A 23,191-nucleotide genomic window follows, 5' to 3' on the forward strand; every position below is an offset into this window, starting at 1 on the left:
CTAATGAATTGTTCGACTTCTGCTGGGAGAGCTTGTTTTACTTCTGTTTTGTACAGACCACAAGGCCTAATCCGTCCACATGGGCTCCCCAGAACCAGGTTGGCCTTCAGGTTGCGCGATTCCTGCCCGGAGCTTTCGGGCTGGGTTGGCAAGCGGCGCGGAGCAATGCCCCAGGGAGCGGAGAGGGGACCGGGCCAGCCCTCAGAAGGAGCCCGCGCCCCTCCAGGCGAATTCCGCCGCAGGTGGACGGGGTTCTCGGGACCCCGCGCTGCCGGCCTGGCGCTGCGGGGACTTCGCCTTCCCGGGCCCTTACCGCTGTCACCGGGCACGCGTCTGGCAGCCGCCCCCGTGTCCGGCCGCGGGGCGAGGCCGCCGGACGCGGGGGATCCGCCTCCCGAGGGCGGGCAGGCCGCGCTCCCGCCGGCGGCCGCCCGAGGGCAGCACGGCCGCGGGGAAGGCACGGGGAGAGGCGGGGACCGGGCCCTACACGGCACGGCCCGGGCGGCGGCTGCGGGGCCGGCAGCGGGGAGGTCGCGCTCCCGGCCGGGCCTCTGCGGTCCGGGAGACGGCGCGGGGACCCGGTCCTGCAGCTGCGGGGCGGCGGGCGGGTGTCGGTGGTGGCCGGGAGCAGGCGGGCGCTGAAGGCCCCGTTGGGCCGTTCTCGTCTGCGGCACATAAGCCCGACGGAGCCGTGGCAGGGGAGGGGTCGCGGCAGGCTCTGCCCGGGGCGCCAGAGCTGTGGTTGCAGCCCCGTTTGGGTCGTCATGCTTCCTCACTGAGCCACTTCCCAGTACCCAGAAAAGCGCAAGTTGTGTGATTGCTGGCTTTAGCTGAGAGTGTCGCCTTTTGCGTCCTATACGCATCTTCCATCCGCATCAGCAGGGTCAGGGTGGTGACGGCAGCCATGCAGCATGCTTGCTGTGGTTGACCCGCGGCACTTTTCAGTGGCAAGGAGACAAGCCTGGAGCCGTGGAGCCGGAGCAGGCAGCAGTGAGGGGAGGGCTGTCTGGCTCGCAGCATTGATGAGGTTTGCCACTACCTCAGGTCTTGGAGCTGGCAGGTGACCGAAAGAAAGGCAGGCAGTCTGCAGCGAGGGTCACACTGGCAAAGGACGGGACTTGAGTGTATGGGCAAGAGTGGGGAACAGAGCGAGTGAAGAGAAACAGAGGTGCTCTGCCATGGGATACTATTTGCATTTCTCCCAGTGGTGGGAGACTGGGGCATCAGTGTTGACTGGTGCTAAGGGTCTGTGTTAGCTTGACACTTCTGTTAGCTCTCACGATGCTGTTTTCCCTTCAGCCATTTCAGTGCATGGTTCTCACTGGGGATGGCTTCTTCTGTAATGCCTTTTTTTTTTCCCCTCTTTTCCTCACAGGGAGGAGTAAAAGTCCTAATTACTGGTCCATGGCAGGAAGCCAGCAATAATTACAGCTGTCTGTTTGATCAGATCTCAGTGCCTGCATCTTTAATTCAGCCAGGGGTACTGCGCTGCTACTGCCCAGGTAAGGAACACACCTCTTCTAGAGCTGGTAGTTTCAGAGCAAGTTCTTAGCCTACTGGTGTCATGTATGTGTCTTGACTAAACTCATGGAATCGTTGTGAAAGGTAGTGCATAGACACCAAGAAGCTTTTCCTTTTTCTTTAACCTGTTTACTGTAAGAACAGCAATTTAGGCTCTTGATACATCACAACAGATCACAACAAATCCTATTTAGAACTTCTGAATTAGCTTTAAACTAATTATTTGAAATCATTTAATTCTGAGCATTTATTTAGTTTTGAAATAGCAGACTAAAGAGCAACTGTTATTCAGGGATGCACTCACTGCTCTGCTGACTCTTAATTTGCTTATATTCTGCACTTTGTCCTTGGTACTTAGAGAATGAGAATGCCTCCAACCTTCCTGCAGAGATTTTCAGTAGTGCTGGCCCTCAGTGTATCACTTTAAGTGTATGCAGAATAACTTGGCTTCATTGTTAGGCCCCAGCTTCCCACTGGAAATGCAGTGAGGCTGGCTAATCTCCAGGAACACATGCAATTCTGCCTTCTGCCAAAACAACCCATTAGATGATTCTTAAGCTTACAACCTTCATGTTTGAAAATGCAGATTGGCATTTTGGACTCAGTTGTCTACTGACAAAAATATTGTCAAATGCCCCCTCTCCTCTCCTTGCATCTGCTCTTAGCCTGCCACTTAGCACATGGGGACACCAACAGGGTAATACTTAGCTGTGCATTTCTGCGGGGAAGTCTCTGTCTTACCACATGCGCTTTCCTTTTAGCTCATGACACTGGGCTCGTGACTTTGCAAGTTGCCTTCAACAATCAGATCATCTCCAATTCTGTGGTGTTTGAATATAAAGCCAGAGCTCTGCCAACCCTGCCTTCCTCCCAGCATGACTGGCTGTCCTTGGATGGTAAGCAGCATGTGATATTCTCTAACAAAGCTCACCGAATGGTAGGACCGTGAATGAAAGGAGCAGCTCCTGGTGTGGGGACATAGAGGGGCAAGTTTGTGCTGTGGGGAAGGTCTGTTGCACAATTAATCAAAGGCCTCGTGCTGAAATTTCTTATTAGTTCTTGTGATGTGAACAAAATGTGGCTCCCATACTGATGGGAAGGAGACAAAGGGGCATTTGGCTGAGTAGAAAGCTGATTGATTGTTTTTCCAAAACGGGGACTACCCAGTCCCTAGCAGGAGAGGAGCATCTACCCTGCAGTTGCAGTTGTCTCCCCCAAGAACTCTGAAACTTGAGCTTGTGTAGAAAAATGTGTATTTACATAAGCAGAAAGTGGGAAGATGGTAAGACAAGGAATGAGGGTACTTTAGTCAGCTGCTGCTATGATGTCCACATCCCACCTCGTTGCTTAGGAGTTACCAAATGGAGCAGATAGAGGTTCTGTCAAACATGAGACTCTTGATGCCAGAGCAGACTGTGCTGGTGGCAAGCCAGGCATGCTCTGGCACGTAACAGCCACAATCAGCCTTTTTAGACTCGTAAGAGCATCCCTTGTGCCTTGCAGGGGTGAGATGGACACTCTAATAGTGTTAGCTGTTAGCCAGGCAGTTGGCAGGAGAATCCATGATTGATCAGAACAGATGTCTGGTACCTAAATGTCACACTGAAGGATAGGAACACAGGCTCTGGATTTGTACAGCAGCTCCACGCATGCATTGTAGGTTCAGGTTTACCTGGTAACCCTATACCCCTAAAATGCATTTTATAAAGGAGCAAGATGAGAAGGATAGCAGGGGAACTTTGGAGCCTGAAGTATTCGTTTCCCTTCCTGAGTGTGATTGCTAGAGGATGCAGCTTCCAACTCAGACCAAGAAGACGCAGGGAAAGAGCTGGTTTGTATGACAAGCTGGGAAAGGACCAGTAATATTGCTTTCATCTTTCTTCATCAGAGAGAGTCAGGTGCTGGGGCACTGCATTTTGTGCAGTCTTAGCAAAGTCCCAACACTCCTGCTTGGTGACCCATTTGCTAAGTGTCTGTCTTCTCTGCTAAGTACAGGAGACAAATATGGTAAGGTCATATCCTTAGTCTTTAGAGATTTCATAGCTGAGAAACTAATATTAACGTTACAAAACGTTACACAAAAGTCACAGGAATTGTTGTTTGCACAGGGCCATACTGAAGGCAAGAGAAATAATGAGATAATATACTGATGCAGTTTGTTCCTCAGTCAATTAACCTCATCCTATTTTGTCTATCAGCGGGAAACATGGTAACTGTAATACTGCACGTACTTTGGGAAATCCTACTGTGGATATTACTTTTGATACCAGTTTAATGCCTTTAAAATACTGCTATCATTACAAAGATTTGAAGCATATGTTACTGTGGTGGTGGTGTTAATTTATGTCTTTGATGGACATGGCAAATACTTAGAGCTGGTTTACTTTAAGTGGAGAAATACTGAACAGTTTTGAGCTAAATTCAGGCCAGCTACACATCAGCGTAGGCAGGTGGTGTTTGAAAGGTTTTTGGTGGGCTCCCTTATTCTGTCTGGGAAGCCCTGACAGAAAAAGCTTGCTTCATTAAAGCATTCATTAGAAGCTTTCTCCGTACTACTGGTACTGTGAGCCTAGGGACTAGTCACTTGAGTCAGATCTGAGCACCTGACACTGCTGGTTACAGCATTCACAGTTCATCTCTAAAACGTGAGCACCAGGGGCAGGTGAGGAGGAGCCTTTTCTGGCTGGATTCTGGCAGAGCAGTGTGTGTACGGGTGCAGAGTCTGAGCTGATGCTTTTATAGACAATTGGGGGCCGGGGGGGGGCAAAAAGAAAATATAATTTCTTTCAAAGTAGCATCAGGTATCATTTCAGTGGCACAGTACCTGTATCTTCAGCTGGTCAAGGTTATCCATTAATTTTAGCAGCAGACTGATGCATCCTTCCCTGGCTCTCATCCTCCCTGTAATGAATGTCACAGAGCACAAATGTTTAGTTTGTCTCTGCTTTCTGACCTGTAGCTGCTGTGTTTCTCATGTCACATGGAAGAGGGACATTTCAGGGAAGTCAGGGCAGCACTGCTTATGATGTTTGTAGACACGAGCGGAATGGAGACAGACCACTGGTCATTGCAGGAGTAAAGAGAGGTTGTGACTTGGCTGTAGAGGCATACTTGCAAACAGAAATAGAAATAGCTCTTAAAGAGGGAGTGCACATAGTCTTATGTTCAGCATCAAAATTGAGCTTGCTTGACTTCTGAGTATCGGAAGAGTCTGCAGGTGCTTTTCATCTGCTACTGAGGCTGCACCTAGCATGTGAAGTACAGCCAATGCTGATGTGATGGAGACTGATACTCAGCTGTTAGCAATCTCTCCAACGTGGCATGTGAAGTGGATAGGTTTTAAAACTCTTGTTTGACAATTCCCTCGGCACTGGTGAATTCGGAGGAGCTGGAGAAGGTGGCAGTGAGTGCTCTCCCTGGTGTTCCTGCAGTTTGCCTGGGGGCTCCTGGTTAGCGGGCAAGCTCTCAATTTGAGATTGTTATGATGTGGTGATGGTGGAAGGGAGGGGGACTGCAGCAGTGAACAAACTAGGGCATTGCTAACAGGGAGGGAAAAAAAAAAAAGTAAAAGGACCGCTGCATTGCAGAGGCCCTTCAGGGAAAAAGACTGAATGATTATACTAACCATGACTTATCAGAAGCCTCTGCCTTGATGCACAGTGCTCCAAAGGGAGCAAATTACGCTCTTATTTAAAGGACCAGCAACATCTTCCCATGTATTCTTAGAGAACAAATGTTAGCTTAGCTAGCTAAGGTATAAGCTAATGGGAGTTGATTTTATCAACAGAATAAATACACAAATCCCTGACTTTTCTGTCTACTTTAACTGCCCTGCTTCAAATCCTTGCCGTGCTGCCTGTTATGTAGTCTTGAGGGGAGGTTTTCAAAGAATATTTGTAGTCCCAAAATATTTACTAGAATTTTAAAATTATTTTTAATTAACTTAGTGGAACACTTTGAGTTCCTTTGCACTATACTGTTAAAACACTGTTAAAGATTCCAGCTAGTATGACCACTGCAAGAGAAGCAGGGTTAACATACCCCAGGAACAGTATAGTAAAAGGATAAGCAATTTCCATCTTGCATAAGTTTAGATAAACAGTTGTCTTCCACAATTTTTTTTAAAATAAAGACAAAGACATCCTATGTATGAACTCTATATTTTCAGTTACATTAAGATAAAAATTAATCTGCTTTCTTTGTTCAGTTCTGCAGATATCTGAAAACCTTTAGCCTCTGTTTCTGTCTTAAGGAGGCAAGTCTTTATCTGCCTGACATGCCCAGCTCACAGCATAGTGGCTGCCGTTTCTCTGCAAATTCTTGAGAATTTACTGTCCAGTTATAGGACTTGTGTAGTTGCTGTATCCCTTTGAGGTAATAGGCTGCGCTACACAGGCTGTAGCACAGCTCCAGACATCAAAGGGCAGACAGTAGTAACTCAATCATGAAAGGATTGGCTGTAAATAAAGCCAGTTAATAAAATAGATGCGTCATAAAATTGCCGCTCTCAGGTATGGATGGCTCCCAGATAATGCTAAGATAGTAGGGATACTTGAAATCACACCTCTGTAGAAGTTTCCATATTTCAACAAAGATGGGTTAGCAAAGAAGCACTTGAAACCAAGCATGCAAAACTGGAGTTCCATGGTGACCAGCAGGAAAAAGTGAGCTCAAACTTCTGTGCATGCTGAGCGGCTTTCAGTGCAGGCTCTGAGCAGAGACGCCGCTCACTGGGGGACATTGCTGTACCTTCTGTCACAGAGGAGCACCATGAGACCCATGCGTGTGCCTGTGCAGTGTCACAGCGGGATCTGCTTCCGCCGGGCTACTGCACTAGCAGACACCAGCAGGGGTACGATGTATCACGCTTCCTTCTCATAAGCACTTGCGGCAACTTCTGGCTTAAGTTTTTTTAAAGGCAGGTAATTCTTATGATTATTCAGAGAACATTTAACCAGTGTCTGTAGGGGCTCAGGGTGTGGGAGAGGTATGATGAACAGGAGGGTATTTTGAGTGAAACAATGGGAATTGTGTTTCCCAGAGAAAAATATTTCATTAAATAATTTCCCAGTTTATAGTAATTGCTACTCTTGGAAGTAGTGAGCTTGGGGCAAGGATAAAATCCCATCTTTTTGAACAGGGAGCAAGTATTGGCCATTGGGATCAGGGAGCAGTGCTGCAAGTGACTGGGAAGTGTTGTGACTCCATGCCTCCTGTTTCTAGGACTGTATAAAGCCAAGTGAAAGGAGTGTGCAGAGAAGGCGTTCTAAGGGGCAGCACATCAGGCAGCCATCCTCTGAAGGGCTTCTTCCTTTTTCAGTGTCTGTGCTGCACCCTAAAGGATAGTGCACCCTTTTCCAAACGATACACAGCCACACTGGTTTTATTCTAATTTTCCTTATTTTACCCCACAGATGAGTTAGATCTTTTACAAATGGACAGTGGACACCAGCTGCTGATGTTCTTGCATGTTTCTTCTAGTTAATTAGAATAGCGGTGTTCATTCTTTTCGAAGAAAGCCTTTCTTCTTCTTCTCATAAAGGAAGCACTCCCATGTGATTCTGATCTCCTCTGATAAACTTGGTAGTCTCTTCTCTTTTGTCTATAAAACTGACAGTTTTCAGAAGCCATTGTGTGCTTCTGTAGCCATTTGACCTCAGTTTTCATTCACCGTCTGTAGAGAGGTTGTCTTAAGAAACAATACCAAGACGCGAGACACCTCCTAAAGTGAAGGACAGAGATCTTCTAGTGACAGATGAGTAACAAGTTAGAAAGGCTTCTTAGTACAGATTTCCAGCAGAAAGCATGTACATTTGCCCTCCAGTGAAGCCTTTGCTGCCTTCAAAAAGTGTCTGTAGAGGTGACGCTTCCTTGGTGTGGAATGTGACCAGAAATCCCAGGGAGACTGGTAGGAGTGCTTCTTGGCATTACGCTTATGCATCTGCAGCAAAGAGGTTGGGGAGGAGTTAAGTGCTGCCATAGGGAGCCCAAACAAAACTTAAAAATATGGGCAGGCAATGTGTGAACTGATGAGTCAAGTGTGTAAGGGATGGACAAGGGTGTGACCAGTACGGAATGTCAATGTTACTGACGCAAGAGAGCATAACGGGAAGCCTTTCGGCTGCTGGTGGAGTCTCAGTTTAAGATCTGGCTGTCTTTCCCAGCTGGAAAACATAAAAAAAGACTGGGGGGGTTTGGTGGCTCACTCGTGTTAGCGTGACGTGGCCGTCCCTGTGGCACCCAAGCTCTTATTTCGGCACGCAGGAGGTGGATGCGATCGCATGCATTCAAGTGATCCGTGACAGTCCAGTGCGTGCGTGCTACCGGCAGCACTTCCCAGTTTGACGGTGTGGGGTGTCTGTAGTGTGGCGGTAAATGTGCAAGATGGTAGAAGTCCATCACCAGAATCCCTGGAGGATGTCTGTTTACCGACGGCAGATCCCCTCTCTAGCATGCAGATAGGCTGAGATGCGCAGCACAGTCTTGTAGGAGCGATGCATCCGGTATCGGTGCGGTCCTTATGAATGTTGTTTTGTAGCCGTAAGAAAAAAGCCCATGGCCATGAACAGTAGCATGGTTTATCACACCTCTCTCCATTGGGGTAGGCGTGACTTGTGTTTACCTTTATGTCTTGCATTTTACCATAAAAGATTGGAGCTCTCCTCAGGAAGAGGGGTGCACGTTTGGTCCTGTGCTGCATGGCACCTTGTTCCTTGCTAGGAACTGCGCTGTGAACTTCCAACGAGTCTGTTCATCCTCCTCCCTTCTTCACCCGCTCCCAGTCGGTGTGGAGGCTTTTGTCTGTTCTGTTGACACTCCCGATGACATGTGGTTGGCTGGTTTTTTCCCTTTCGCACACGCGTTAAAGACAGGCTGCTCTGTGATCATTACTCCAGGAAGCCTGTGGTCTCGGCTCTGGGTGTGTTTCCCAGGCCATCCTCCTCTATTTTGGCTCTAAGGTGATCGAATCGAGGTGAGGAACGTTTCGGTTTGTTCTGGTGTTGTCTTTCGAGCCAGCCTGACTGCGGCGTCCAGCATCGGATTCCTCTGGAGAGCCTGTGTCTGTTCTCAGGCCGCCGACGAAAGAAGCTCCGCGGGTTCGGTGAGCCCGTGCTGAACTCCGCAGTCCCTCTTGGGTCAAGAAACAGCACGGGCATTCGCTGGGGTTTTACGCCGCGGTTTAACGCTCCGCGCGTTTGCGCTAGCGGAGCGCAGAGGTGTCGTCGTTTGTGCTTAGGGAGATGAGCGCCCGGCAGCTCGAGGGTGACGCAGGTATTCGCTCGCTGAGCGGAGCGCGCCGTGTGAACGCACGTTTCCCGGGGACGCGCGGTGGACGCCCGCGGCCGCGTTCCCGCGGGCGCTGCCCGCGCACACTGCCGCGCGCTGGAGCCCGGAGCCCGCAGACCCGCGGCCGGAGCCGCCGAGCACGGGGCGCGCGCTTGTAAACACGGCGGCGGCCGCCAATGGGGGGCGGTGACGTCACCGCCCGGGGCGGGGCCTGGCGCCGCCGGCAGCGGGGCGGCGGGGAGTGGAGCGGGGCAGGGCCGCCCGCCCGCTCGGCCGCGCCGACACAGACAATGGAAGGCGGCGGCCGCAGCCGCCTCCCGCCGCCCGCGGCCGCGGCAGGCCGCCGCTGAGCGCGGGGCGGGGAGGCCGTCGGACGGGGCTGGTAGCCCGCTATGGCGGCGCCGGGCGGCCCCGGCGTGGGCTGAGGGCAGTGGCGGGACCCGGCGCCCCCGCTCCCCGACGAGGCAGCTTGAGCCGAAGCGCCTGGCGGCGGGGCCTTGGGGCTGCCCCCGCCCTGCTCTAGGCGCCGCTGCCCGGGCGCCCCGGGGCGGGTGCTGGCGCCTCCGGTGCCTGCGGGTGCGAGAGGGTGTCGGGCGCGGCGATGGGCGTTTGGGCGCGCCTGGGGTGAGCGGGGTCGCCGCCCCGCCGGCTCCCAGCCGGCTCCCAGCCGCAAGGCTCACCCACCGTCCGGGACTGGTGCCGTTGCTGGCCGTCCGCTCCCGCGGTTTTTGTCGAGGGCTCGTCTGCCGGCTCCGCCGCCCGGCGTGCCAGTGGCAGCCGCGGATCCGCGCGTGAGCCGTCCGGAGCTCTGAGGCGGTGCCCGCCCCGCCGCGGGCCGGGCACAGCAGCCGTTCGCCCGTGGCGGGAGAGGTGCGGCCCGTCTCCGCGCGGAAGGACTCGCACGTCCCCGGATGCTGGACCGCGCCGCCTGGCAGCCCCGGAGCCGGGCGCTGACGGGAGCCCGGCGGTCCTGACGCTGCTCCTCGGCTCCGGCGTTCGGGCGGCGGTGTGCAGCGCCATGCCCCCGGCCCCTGAACGTCGCTCGGCGTCTGCTGCGGACGGCAGGACGCTCCCGCTCCCGAAACGTGCCGGCGAGCTCTAGCCCGCGCACCGCGGGCGCGGCGAGGGCACAGCGGAGGCTCCCGCCAGCGCTGCGGTGAGACGGAGGAGCTCCAGCTGGCTGCGAGAATGCGAAAGACGACAGCCAGGTCTGGGGGGGAGCCTGCTCTGTCCGCCCTTGCCGCGGGGTCTGCGCTAGATGCTGGCTGCAGCCTCCACTGATGCCTTTGTAGACTCCCAGGTCAGTCCTCTGGTGCCAGATGTTGCCGCTTTATTTACCTGGAAGTAGGTAGAGGTACTACAGAGGGGTCTGGGACCCCCGCCCTTTGCAGGTGGATGTGTAGATGTGATAAAGTACTGCTTCTAGTAAGTATTACAGGATGACCTGTCGTGCAGTATTTGTTTGGGTTTTAGTCTGCATGCTTCTGTGTTGTCCGTCACTCTGCTGTACTTATAACGTGAATGCGTGCCTTTTTAAGCTCACTGTTGCTCCCCTGTCTGTCCCTGTGCCCCCAGCTGTGGGACGTGGTTGCATTTCCGTCTACTCGCCCTCCCTTGTTGGTCCCCAGCACTTCCAGGGTGGTGTTGCGATGCAGGCTCAGAGTTGCGACAGCACTTTTGTGGTAGCATCACGCACGCAGAAGGACGGATTACATCCCAACACCTTTAGCTCACGATCTCGTGTTCTGGCTTGGTACGGTGTAGGATGAGGTCAGTAGCCCAAAGCTTCCCTGGCCAGCAGCACACGCCTGCTCTGTGACAAGTTACTGCAAAACTTGTTTTGCAGGACGCTTCGTCAGAAAGAGTGGGGCTAGGAAGAGGAATTCAGAAGATGGTGTAGGCCACTCCCAGTTTAGAGATGGGATAAATGGGACTGATGTCTGACTTTTTGACAGCTTCCAGTGAAGGAGATCTTGGTCTCTCTTGCTGACCTATTCTAGCGTTTCGCTGTTTTGTAGCTTGCCGTGGTTCCTGTTTATGTAATTTTGTAGCAAATAGAGACTATTTTATGTCATTCTGCTCATCAGTCTGGTGATTTCTGGGTGAATATTTTGTTTCTGGAGTTTGCAATTTTTATGAGAGAAAACTTGGGTAAGAATTTTTACCGTACTTGTAGTACTGTAGCACAGATACTGCATAGTGCCCCGTGAGGTGCTTTTTTCTTGTTTCTAACTCCTTTAGCGTGTAACCCTTGGGGGAGGGAGTCTCCATGAGCAGTGGGTAGCACTGTGCAGGTGAGAAGCAGTACGGCATGTCCTCCTAGGCTGTTGCGCTGTGCATATATCCAAAAGCACATCTTTTAGAGTGTTGGCACCTATGGGAAAGCACGCCTGATTTCTGACCTGAGATGCAGAGAGTGACCTTAGGCAGCCAGCTCTGTTTATACAAATTACTGAATAGCACTAGAAGTGACGTTTTTAGCAGTCTGCCATACCTGTAAAATACATCAAGCCTACATGGCATCTCTAAAATCTTCCCTGATTTGCTGAACTAGCATGAAAATCTCACCACCTCCAAGATCTGGGTAAGAGAAGCCTAAAAAAAAAAAAGGCAGCAAGTGCTTTATCTCTGTTGGTATAGAGACTGCCGCTTGGAGAAGAAGTCAGCCTGAGCCACTCTCCTTCTCCTCTTCTCTAGTAGTGGCATGATAATGAAAAGTAGGGGCAAGTACCATCTTTTGAGGAAGGGATGGTCTGGAGGAACCCCTGGATGGCATGGGAGTAGTGGCTAATGTCCTACAGCATTGGAAGGACTATGGGGAAAGTGTTGCCGGTAAGAGTCTTGCCCTAGTAGGTGGATTAATGGCTTAAAATCAATGATAGTGCCTGTATATGCAGGTCTGGATTACTTCATTATTCGACCGTGGTCGGTAGTGTTTGTTTATTCTGTGAAAGCACAGGCCTTTTTCAGCTGTTCTTAGGCTTAGAGTGTAACTGTTTTCCTCGTCTCATGCCTCACTCAGTAGTTGTGGCATTTCTCACTAATCAAAAGGCCTGGAAGTGATCTGCCTCACTAGCACAGATGTGCATTTGGTTTAGAATATTAAGTAAATATTTTAAGTGCTTTCATTTGCTGGTTGACCATGACCTGCAATAGCTTGTTGCCACACAGAGCTTTTTGTAAGATGCATTGAGGATACTAACCGCAGTTTCATTTCAGAAATATGTTCCTGCAATGATGACACCTCAGGAATAAGTACTAAACCAAATCAAATTCGTACTGTGACACGGAAGATGTTCAGGATTTTTACTGTGTAGAAGAATTGAGCAAGATTTTATAGGCAAGTGACAGATGATTTGTAAAACAGGAACAGAGCGCTAGCACTTAGAGAAGTGATGTGTCCTTAGACTGCTTCCATCCCCACCCACAGCTTGCATTGGATGACAGAATGTGGTGTGTCTGACCTGCTCTGCAAAACAGAAAAATGTCTTTGCACTGCATGGGGTTTTTTAAAGTGCTCAGCTATCGCACTTGTTAAATTCAATCTGCGTGTGTTCATACAGTGAATGTTGTATCACAGAAGCTGCTGTTAAAGAAACTGCACGTGCTGAGAAGCCAGTGCCCTCAGAGTGGCTTCTTACCTCCCGAGTATTTAAGCATAGTACTCGGGAACACGTGCAGATCCAGATCTCAGACAGCAACATTAGTTGAGTGGTTAGAAGTCTGTGGGGAAATAATTGCATCCTGGGCAGACAGTGCCCCAGTGGAACGTGCAGGAGATCATGTACCCTCATCCTTTAGTCCTTCCAGTCAAATACTGTCTGTCATTTAGGTTGTGCAGCATGCCAAAAAAACCCAGACCTCCAGGTGAGAGTGTAAAAAAGAGGAAGTGGTATAGGCACTGCTCGCTGCTGAGAACTGCTGATTTATTTGTCAGCAGCACAAAGCAATATTTCCTCTGTTACAGTTCTGACTGCACTGCCATATCATGAGTGGTACAGACAGTTTCTTGCTGGTTGAAGCTTGCTGGGCAAAAGGATGAAAGAGGAGATGCTTTTGGATCTTTACTTGTCCAATAAAGCAGCGTGCAGACATTAGAAATGCAGCGCTCTATGCTAATTTCTTAAACTTGACTTGTCAAGCGAAGGAGGGCTTGTCACGCACTGCCGTAGGTTGGTATCCTCTTGGCTCCATACTCGTTTCGAGTACCACACAAAGAAAGTGCAGGATCTGAGACTCGATGTCTGTTAACATGTGGCTTTACTATATTTTGTCATAAAGCATAAGGCAATAGTTTGAGCTGGTGCCCGCCCATCAGGAATGCTGCTTGCATAGCTCAAAAAGAGAAATCATAGAGTGTCTTTGGAAGAGGTCTTCAGGTTAGAGGATGGGGAGGGCAGTGCAGAGGAGTGGGGTATGGCACTGGGGCAGGTGAAGCATTGCACTTGTAACTGAGCTCTGCAGCATGGGCGTTTCCCCCAGATTTGGTCCCTGGTTTTCTGTACCATTTAGGGTGGGGACTCCACCCCTTACTAAAGTCTCCAGTATCTTTTCTCCTGCTGGCAGGACGACACAGCTGAATGAGGGAGCGGTAGGGTGTCTTTTGGGTAGTTCTGTAGGATCAGTCCTATTCGGTGTATAATCACGGACGTTTCTGGTAGCAACCCTGTTGCCTCCTTGCATGGAAAACACTTGTACAACGTTTGCAAAGGCTGTGTTTTAGCTACCCTTTTAACAGAGGGTACATGCAGCCAGGAGCTGTCACAAGCTGTTAGCAGGCTTCACACGGCAGGTGCTTCTGCAGTCCCAGGTGAAAGCTTGCGTACTGGGCATCACTGTGCAAGTGTACATGCCGTAGCTCTGTAAAATGTTAACTGATTTAAATAACCACGCATCCTGAAAAGGCTTATACCAGAATAGTTTTGCATCTTGAGAAATGTTTTGTCCGTAACCTGCTATCGTTACTGTAATCAGTAGTAGGCTCCCTCAGAATACAAATTAAAAACAAGCTTGTTCTGCACTCAAATGATGGTTCGTGTTTTGGGGAAATGAGTATGAGATTCAAACCCATTTCTTAGTATGGGTCAAAATCTGGCCAAGCAGCTCTTTCCAGTCCCTCCCTGCTGGGACAGTCAGGCTCACCTTGGGCTGCCAGTGCTGTCGAGTAGCCCAGCCCTGACATGACGCTGGAACAACGGGTTTTCTCAGGAGGACCAGACCCTGCAAATAAATACCACCATGAATAGCTTTGCTGCGTTTCCTGAGCTCGGTTTTGAATCCATGGGATAGCTTCTCACTCCCCTGTGAAGGGCTGAGGACAACAGAAGAGAAAGTGGCTTTGTGTGCGATGGAAGAGATCCCTAAATTAGCACGTGACCCAGGGCTGCACCTGGGGCTTGCAGGTTCGCAGAAGGTGCAGGGCAGGAAGGGCGAAGCATGAGCGAGTGGATGCATGTAGCTCCATCAGATCCTGAAAGCCTCGGAGCTCCTGTCAGGTGAAAGCAGCTGCTGGTGGAAAAGCTCTGTGAGACTAGGCTGTCCTATCTTGCCGGGGCTCGGTCTGCTCACAAAATAGTCCTTTAGGGCCTAAAGCCACCGCTTCTTCCTGTTACGCTAAGCAATAATGGCAAGAAGTAATTTCGGTGTTACATTTCTATTGTTAAATTTGAAGAATAATAGTTTCCAGAAAAGATACAATGTTCACAATGTTTTCTGTGAATTTTTGAGGTGTCTTGGAGATACGGGAATGTGGTGGGTTTTACCACCTTCAGTGGAGGCAGCCTTGAAGAATAGCTTCAGAGACCTTTGTGGTTTCCTAAAGAATTTTGTAATGTTTCTTCGAATTTATATGTAATGGAAAAACTTGAGAAGTGGAAGAAATTGCAGTCTAATTTTGTGGCTCAAAAAAAAAAATCTGAAATTTCATCATCAAAAGTAGTCCTTGGGTAAAACCTTAAATATGTGGATAAGTTGTATCCACGTGCATCTTTGCAGCCTTTGGAAAGAGCTAGGATGCTTCCAGTGCAAGACATCTCCTTGTGCTGGGCTGGAGGTGTTTGGATTTCCTGTATAATGTAGCAGGAGAAAAGCTTATTTTGACAACTTTATAAGCTGTTGAGCTCTTGTCTTCAGTGGACTGCGAGATGGATACTTGTCATGAGATCCTCTGTTGAGTATAAAAGACAAGAATGTGGAAACTGTGTTCCTGTAACTTCACTGCCTGCTAAGCAGGTGGCTCGTCACAGACCCCGGAAGTGGGCAAGACAGAAAAGAGTGTGGCTAGCGAAATAAGAAATAATAAGGGATAAAGGGTCTTGGACTCCTCAGAATAATACCTGGGACATTCAGCCCTATGGCTCTTATAGCCCGGGTCTTAGTTCATGCAAGGTAAACTGGGTAACTTCATCTGGCTTGGTGTTTTGTTGGGTTTTTTTTGCATTTACGCTTCATTTTCATCCCGTTTGTGGTGTTTGGGCTTCACTGACAATGCTTTTTTGGCAATTAGAGTTTTCACAGGAAAATGCATTAGAGAGTCAGGAGAACTGGGTCAGGTTGTGTCATGTTTTCTTTAGCAGAAGACATGGGTTTCTTTTGCAATGGAGTGTAGTACTTTGCTTAAAGAATGTGTTGTGGTGTTTTCTGGTACCTTTGCTGTTGAGCTGGAGGATCTTGTCAGGCCTCAGTTCTGTTTGGTACATGACACGCACACAAAAGCAACCTTTTGCTTCCCAAAATATGAGAGGTTTTCTTTCTGTCCAGTTTTACACAGCTGTAGCAGTCATCCTTCTATAGAAGCTGTTGACGTGGGTACAGATAGTTCAGTCTTAATAAGCTGATTATATTGCATACAACTCGTGCTGACTTTGGTTTTTTACCCTGTTGAACCCAGGACTATATAAAGGAAAGATGTTTTCATGCCAGTTTCTGTGGTGTAAGTTGTACTTTTATGTTCAACATGATGCCATTGTCCATAGGGATGACACTGACCAAGTCCTTTTCCCGAGAATACAGAAGTGATGATGTTTTAATGCAAACTGGCAAACTTGGGACTTAATGAATGTTGATTCCTAGGAGGTCACTTAGAGACATACCCTTTAATTAGGCACCTGCAAAATCTAAGATTTTCAAGGTACAAGATCATCTGTATTTTTTGTATCTTGATTTTAATGGGGTGTAGGACTAGTGCAGCCTGGTAAAATAGTTTGGCAGTTCACCCACCTGTGGACAGTTGATTTTTAAAATGATCCTGAGAGGTGCTGCAGGAGTGCACCAAAGGGAGAGTGTGTAGAAATCGGCATTTGTATTTGGTTTACCATTGTGACCCTAACTGAAAGCAAGCAGTTTCCCTGTGCCAGGGAAGGAAGGAAATGTGCTGTTTAGGGTGTTGAATGACATGAGGATCTTCCACACAAACAGTGACATGTGTTGTTCTTGCTGCAGCCCAAGGCAGGCATCTGTTGGCTTTATTAGCGGTGTGTGCACTGTGCTGACCCTGGTCCAAATGCCGTTAATCTGGCATGCATCCAGGCCTCGGTGGCAAAGAAGAGGAGCCTTTTGTCTCATTGCCAAGTCCAGGGGGAACCTTGGAGGAAGGTGTCCTTCCCTTTGGCTGTTCCTCTGTCCTTAGGTATTCTTGTTTCGTGGTGCTAAGAATGTACCAACTCTTGCAGCATGGCTAGTTGATGTCTTCCTGTTCTTGCTCTCTTCCCTGCCCGCCCCCCCCCCCCCCCCTTTTTTTTTTTAGTTTTCTTTTTTGTCTTGGTAGACTAGTGCAATGCACATGCTTCAAGTGACCAGTTGCTTTTGAAGGGGGCATCCCACTGTACTTGTTACCATGGAATTTATTACAGAAACACTATATATAAGTCATTTTGAAATTACCATCAGTTGTGGCATTGTTCTAGCTGCTTAGATAGCAAGTTTAATCACCTGGAAAATGGGCAGCATGGAGATACTTTCCATGCACTACAGCCCCACTTACCTTATTTGCTGCTTGGAGCTTTCTAAGCCAAGGGTGCGCCCTGTGGCTGGGTAAATGCCGGCAGTCCCTGCTAGACATGGAGAGGGCTTCCTTTGTTCTCGGCTGGCAGAAAGTCTCTACTTTTCTTTGCTTTAGTGTTCCCATCTGGGGACAGTGATGGTGACAGACATCGCTTCAGTAACTTCAGTCCTCCAACAAAAAGTGCCAGGAATCGCTCAGTGTCAGTAGCTCAGTATCGGGAAAGGTGGAGGCTTCACTCATTAGAGATCACAGAGCCTAGAGAGAAGAGCCTGGAAAACGGACAGAAACATGGTGCTCTTCATTTCTGATTCACAGTGGTTTCAGCATGAAAAAAAAAGTAGGGGGAATAGTAATGTGCACACTGTACTTCTGCATGTCACTGGAATTATGTTCTCCTCCTGATTCTGGCTGTACAGAATAAGTACTCTTTTTTGACAGCTAAACAGGTAGGAGCAAATCCCTAGTATTTTGCCGCCCTGGGCTTGTTCTATAACACCAGTTCAAGCCAAATTTGTTCTTTTTAAAAGATGCTATGTTTGCCTGTACAAGGTTGAAGGCTCAGATACAGTACCTGTTGTGTGTTGCTACTCTTAGCTCTAATGAAATGGAAGTGCTGGCCACCCACCCAGAAAGAATGACATTAAATGTGCAGAACAGAGTCGTTAACCTTTGTGGCAAACATGGCCCCTTTTCCTGGTGCCAGAGTTGTAGTGGCTCTGTTTGGCACAGGCCTGCGGTGAGAGGGGATGGCTCAGCGGTGCTCGGTCTCTGTCAGTCTCTGCAGTGTACGTGCTCTGCCTGGCAATGGGAAGGAGGAGGCAGCGAGGTGGACTGCACTGCAGCACACTGCAGCACTCCCGGAACAAAGGCTTGCTGGGAAAACACAACTTGCGTCGCTGCTGTGTGCTGACCACAGTTCGGAGCTGGGGCCCTGAGACCGCATCTGTGTTACGAGTATTTCCTCATGTAACTGTCAGTCTCCGTCCCAGAGGCTTCGCGATTAACAGGACAACTGAACTATTAATGAGGCACTAATAATAAGTGATAATGTTTTGGCCTAGGAGAGAAAAAGCCATGGTGAGCTCACCTCTGAAATGAGGTTAGAGGGGGGGTGCTAGCTGTACTCCTTTGTCCCTGGCTCTTGAGCAACCAGGGTGGAGTGCTGCATTACAGCCCGTGGGAGCTGGCCGCAGGAAGCAGAGCTCCTGTCTACTGCCAAACCACAGCAGCCTCTTAGGGAGAAGGGGATGTCCTTAGCCAGTGGACCTGAGCTGTCTCTTATCAGTGGTCTGCAGTGTGGTCTTTGGTGCAGTACAGCAGAGATCCGTATCTCTCTAATACCCTCTAGCGTTGTGCCTTGCAGAGTGTAGTGTACAAGTACTCCCGCAACCTTCAGGGAGGACTCTGCATGTAACCAGGTCACTCAGAGGAGACTTTCTCTTTTAAAACTTGATCAGAGCTTGTTCATTTGGACGCACAGATACCTGTTACTGTTGGTGGGCTTTGCTCTGGGGTTATCAGTGCTCTACACCACCACATCATCTCCATGGATGTGTGAAACCAAACAGGATGAGGGTTGTCTTTTACCCACAGTTTATTATATATGCTCTTAGCATGATAACAAGATTCATTAAGTGTTCCCTATCCACAAAATTACCTTGCCCAGCTTCACATGAGTTGCATGAAACTTCCCCTGTATGGGCCCCAAGGCAGAAGGAGCCTTCTGTGTTTGCAGCCACTCGAGCTGCACTGACCAGCCCTAAGCACAAAAAGATTGCTTCAGGTGACATCAACAGCATCAGGTTGAGCAATGTCCTAATAACCTATCTGAATCTCCCTGCTCTTCAAGCATTAGTAGCTGTATCATAGTGCAGGTTACAATGCAAAGAGGAGAAAATAACTAATATAACCTTTAGACTTCTGCAGAGACCAGAGGGCTTAAGAGTTATGCTTTTCAGGGTGATGTTACTGGCTTATCAATGCCCATACTTTGTGATTTCTGGTAGTTCTCTTTCTGGCACTTGGCTGAAGCTGTTTACCGAGAAAAGGAGCCTGTCAGGGAAGGAGCAAGGCCCTTTTTAAAGGCTCCTTTTTTCTAAGCACAGAAGGAAGCAGAGGACACTTTTTCCTCCAGGTACCATTATTTGCATGGTTTTAGGAGGCAAGCCAAGATGAATTCAGGACTCTTGTAGAGTAGGGGGATTGACTCTAAAATGGAGAGTATTTTGGCAGATACAATCCTGCTGAAGTGCTGTTGGAATGCTTATATTTGCTTAGGTTTTACTTGGGTTTTCAAAGAAGTTCCATTACCGCAGTCCTTTGTTGTGTGGTTACAGCTAGAATCACGAGGGAAGGGATCAGTCTTGTGCCTGCATTTTTAATTTTTCTGTCTGTTTTCTTTAAGAAAGTTCTCTGGAATTGCAGTCAAAGGGCTGCTGCAGGAACCTGAAGAGCTAGGATGCCGCAGGGCAAGTGTCCCTGTGCATTGCCAAGCAGAGCAAATCTCCTGTATGACTTCCAGGATAGCTGTTTGTGGCTTCCTGCAGTAGGCTGCCAAAACCTGAGCTTTCTTTCCATGCAAATATCTTTATTCTGGCTTTCTCCAACCTAGATAACCAGTTCAGGATGTCAATATTGGAGCGACTTGAGCAGATGGAGAGGAGAATGGCTGAAATGACAGGCTCCCAGCAGCACAAGCAAGGAGTAGGAGGCGGGAGCAATGGGAGTGGGAACGGAGGAACGCAGGTGCAGGTATGAACCCGGCTGTGTCCAGACATGGCAGCTTTATGCTTCCTTGCCAGAGTTTGTTTTGGAGGGGGGTTGGAAAGGATTACAGTTTTTCCTAAGCAACAAGTCTGGTTTGTGGGTGTCTTTAACAGCAGTCGGCTTCCACTCGCATTTGCCACTGTCTCAGTACTTCTAGAAGTGGAAGGCTGCCTGCTCAGGGCAGGTTGCAGCTCCCCTCAGTGGTTAAACTGGGATGTGTGTGGTGTTTCAGTGCGTTTCTGGGACTGGGACACTGGGCAGCTGCTTTGAGAGCCGCGTGGTGGTGGTGTGCGAGAAGATGATGAGTCGTGCTTGCTGGGCAAAGTCCAAACACTTGATCCATTCAAAGACTTTCCGAGGAATGACACTGCTCCACCTAGCCGCTGCCCAGGGCTATGCTACACTCATCCAGACCCTCATCAAATGGCGGTAAGATCTAGCCCGTTGGACTCTTGGGTGTCAATACAGGCATGGTAGAAGCATATGTAAGCTCTACTTGTCCAGATTTCTGATTGTGCCTTACAAACAGCCAGGTCCCTGAGCTTGTTCCTGTCCCCTGACCTGACAGGACCTGTCTCCTGAGAGAGCGAGTCCAATCGCTGGATGTATCATGCTCTTAGAGCTCTGGTGGGGGAATGGTCTGTAGTAAATATGCGTGTCACGGGCATATGCGTGGCCGCTTCTTTGTGGTATGGTGCACTGGGTAAAGCTGTGCATGGAGTCAGTGATCCTAACGTGGCTACAGAGCATCATTTGTTCTGTTGTTTCCTTTGCAGCACCAAACATGCAGACAGCATCGATCTGGAGCTGGAAGTTGACCCTTTGAATGTGGATCATTTCTCCTGCACTCCTCTGGTAAGGGCAGAGACTGAAACTTCTGAGAGAGTCTGAGGACCCTCTGGAGTTCTTCCTGATGTGTTGTTTCCCTGATGTCTTTCACACTCTGAAGAGCAGGTGTTGCTTGTGTGTCCTTGTTGTGTAAATGGTAAAACATGGCAGTATCAGCTCCCTGGCATTTTGTTGAGAGAGACCACACAGAAAAAACATTGTCACTGAGTAACTTGAGGAAAGGGGACAGACAGGTGGTTCTGGTTTGTGTTTTACCCCAAAACTAGTCTCCCCTATTGTGCTGGGGAAAGGATTTTAGATGCCTTCTCTCAAGTTGTTTTTTTTTTTTTTTTAACCGATTGACTGTAGAAGTTGTAAAGTCATTACAATATCATGGTCATTGGAATCATGAAATAGTGACTGAGAACTTAGACAAGCAAAAATCCAAAGCAGGTGGAACCAGAAGTGCCAGTTTACAACAGCAGAGTGTTGATTTCATTGTTCACAACCTTTAGTCCTGTCTACGTGTTTCTGATCTCAGAGATTCCTTTGCATATGAGGCAGTTCCATCTCTTCGGTGATGCCAGTGTCCAAAAAAAAAAAAAAGCCAAACCCAAAAAATGTATATTACTAAATAAGAAGCTGTCAAACTGTCAGCTTCATTTGACAGATGGAGTTTTCTCTGTCACGGGAGAGAATAGCATGCAGGTAATCCTCTGTAATGGCCTTTTGTCAGGATAGGACATTTATAAAAGCCAGTTGCTAGTGTTCAAGCACGTCATGATTTTGCTTATCGGAGTCATTTTTCTGTGAGCTGGGGACCAGACTCCACTGCGTTAGCAAGAAAGGAAGGAGAAGGCAGGTCGCCCAGTGGGTCAGTTGTCTCTTCTTTTTCAGATGTGGGCATGTGCCTTGGGGCACATGGATGCAGCCGTTGTGCTGTACAAGTGGGACCGCCGAGCCATCTCTATTCCTGACTCCCTTGGGAGACTGCCACTGGCCATCGCCCGGTCTCGGGGCCATGTGAAGTTGGCGGAGTGCTTGGAGCAGCTACAGCGAGATGAGCAAACTCAGCTTGGCCAAAACCCCAGGATTCAGTGCCCCTCGAGCACAGACTCCAACACAGAGAACTGGGTGTCCCAGTGGCACAGTGAGCTTATTGCCTCTCAGGAGCCTCAGAAGGGAGTCACTGTGATTTCCAGTACAAACACAGGTAAAACAACCCTGAGGGCACGCGCTGCTTTGCTGACATTTGACATGTGAAAACCTGGGGGCAAGCAGCTCACGTGGGCGGCAGATGCCATCTGTAGCCCTGCTGTCCATGCTTAATTCTTTTCTTGTGGGGGCTTTGTCATGTGCTCCATGCAGTTGCATAAGTAACAAGAAGAGGACTGAATGCCTGCTTTAGAAAGACGAGTATCTTAAGAGCAGTTGAGGTGTTATGTTCCCTGGGTGATAGTTACTCCCCTTCCACTTACTATTGGGCATCCTAGAGTATGGCACATACTTCTGCCTGCAGCTCTGTCACAGAAGCTGTTGTAGTTCTCACAGCAATCGTGGGTTGCATGTTTCGTTTTGACCGTTGATCTGTTTGTTTCCAGAGCTGAGACGACCAAGATCAGAACCTTCCAGTTACTACAGTAGTGAGACTCAGAAGGATTACCCTGCACCCAAAAAACATAAGCTGAGCCCTGAGTATTTTCAAGCCCGGCAAGAGAAGCTGCTTTCCACTGCACTGAGCCTGGAACAGCCGAGCATCAGGAAGCAGAACTCCAGCTCCAAGCAATCTGCCACTGAGACAATCAGCCCCAGTGAAGGGATAAGGGACTATGGCCGGGACCTCTCCCAGCCCATCCCAGAAGTTGCTGGGTACAGGGGCTCTGGCAGCCAAGCAGGCATCAAGTGGAACCCAAAAGACATTTATATTGGTGTGTCTGCAGTGCAGGTGGCAGGGAGCCAGAAGGGGGCTGCGCTGGGGAAGGACACTGTAGCCCATCGGCTACGCCAGCGAGAGCAGATGAACGTGCTGATGATGGCTGACAGGGAGATGGTGGATGCAGAGCTCTTGTCCTATAGGGACAATGCAGGGGACGAGGACTGCTTACACCACATGGATGACTTGCAGGTAAACGTACCTGTAGCACCACAGTCAGCAGTCTCAGAGAACGTGGTGGCTGCACAGAGGAGCCTAACTGTGAGAAACTTCTGTGGAGGCCTTTAGAGGCTCTGAATTGTGCTTTGTGAAAGGAGGTGGTCATACATTCAATGTGTACTTTGTTCTGGTTTCAAAGGGCGTCCTTTCAACCCGGACGCAAAGGCGAATGGTTAGCATTTAGGGTCATGCATGGGTGTACTCTTCAACAGTGTACAGAATGCACAAAATTGTTTGCAATTTTACAAGGAAAAAAGAAAAAGCAGAGCCTCCTGATCACGTTAGTAAATGAGGCTAAGGTAGCCCCATAGTCCTTTGGGAATGGGGACGCAGTCCCTACGAAGACAAGGTGACCCGAGAGAGGCAGCACTGGTTGCAGGCCAAGCTGCTGCACTTCAAAGGGCAAGGAGATGAGAGTGGAGAAGGGGAGAGACAGCGAGTTTGGGGAAGGAAAAATCCCACCAGGTATGCAACAGAAGCAGGACAGACAGATAAGAAGTTGTCACTGCGGGAAAGATACTGTGTTTGGTCTTCTGAGCAAAAAGAGTAATGGGAGCACAGCCTACATGCATTCCCTTGGCATCTCTGAATCTTCTCACCTTGCTGGCGTAACACGGATGAAGCAGATGTTTGCA

At 49.3% G+C, this 23,191-nt stretch overlaps 1 protein-coding gene across 4 annotated transcripts in view; it reads left to right on the forward strand.

Annotated features, from left to right (window-relative positions):
- Positions 1-23,191, forward strand: part of CAMTA1 (calmodulin binding transcription activator 1) — a 305,617-nt gene that overhangs the window by 261,004 nt on the left and 21,422 nt on the right. For 2 of the 4 annotated variants that reach the window (XM_086476364.1, XM_086476362.1), the window contains exons 6-12: positions 1,376-1,502; positions 2,283-2,417; positions 19,422-19,561; positions 19,809-20,005; positions 20,353-20,431; positions 21,302-21,617; positions 22,006-22,529. In XM_086476364.1, coding sequence (XP_086332490.1) covers positions 1,376-1,502; positions 2,283-2,417; positions 19,422-19,561; positions 19,809-20,005; positions 20,353-20,431; positions 21,302-21,617; positions 22,006-22,529 — 1,518 coding nt within the window. Of the gene's footprint in view, positions 1-1,375; positions 1,503-2,282; positions 2,418-19,421; positions 19,562-19,808; positions 20,006-20,352; positions 20,432-21,301; positions 21,618-22,005; positions 22,530-23,191 lie in introns of those variants that run through there. The other 2 variants (XM_086476363.1, XM_086476366.1) reach the window with 2 other exon arrangements.

Source organism: Leptosomus discolor, chromosome 20 (genome assembly GCF_034619465.1).
Source record: "Leptosomus discolor isolate bLepDis1 chromosome 20, bLepDis1.hap2, whole genome shotgun sequence".
NCBI classification, from domain to species: domain Eukaryota; kingdom Metazoa; phylum Chordata; class Aves; order Leptosomiformes; family Leptosomidae; genus Leptosomus; species Leptosomus discolor.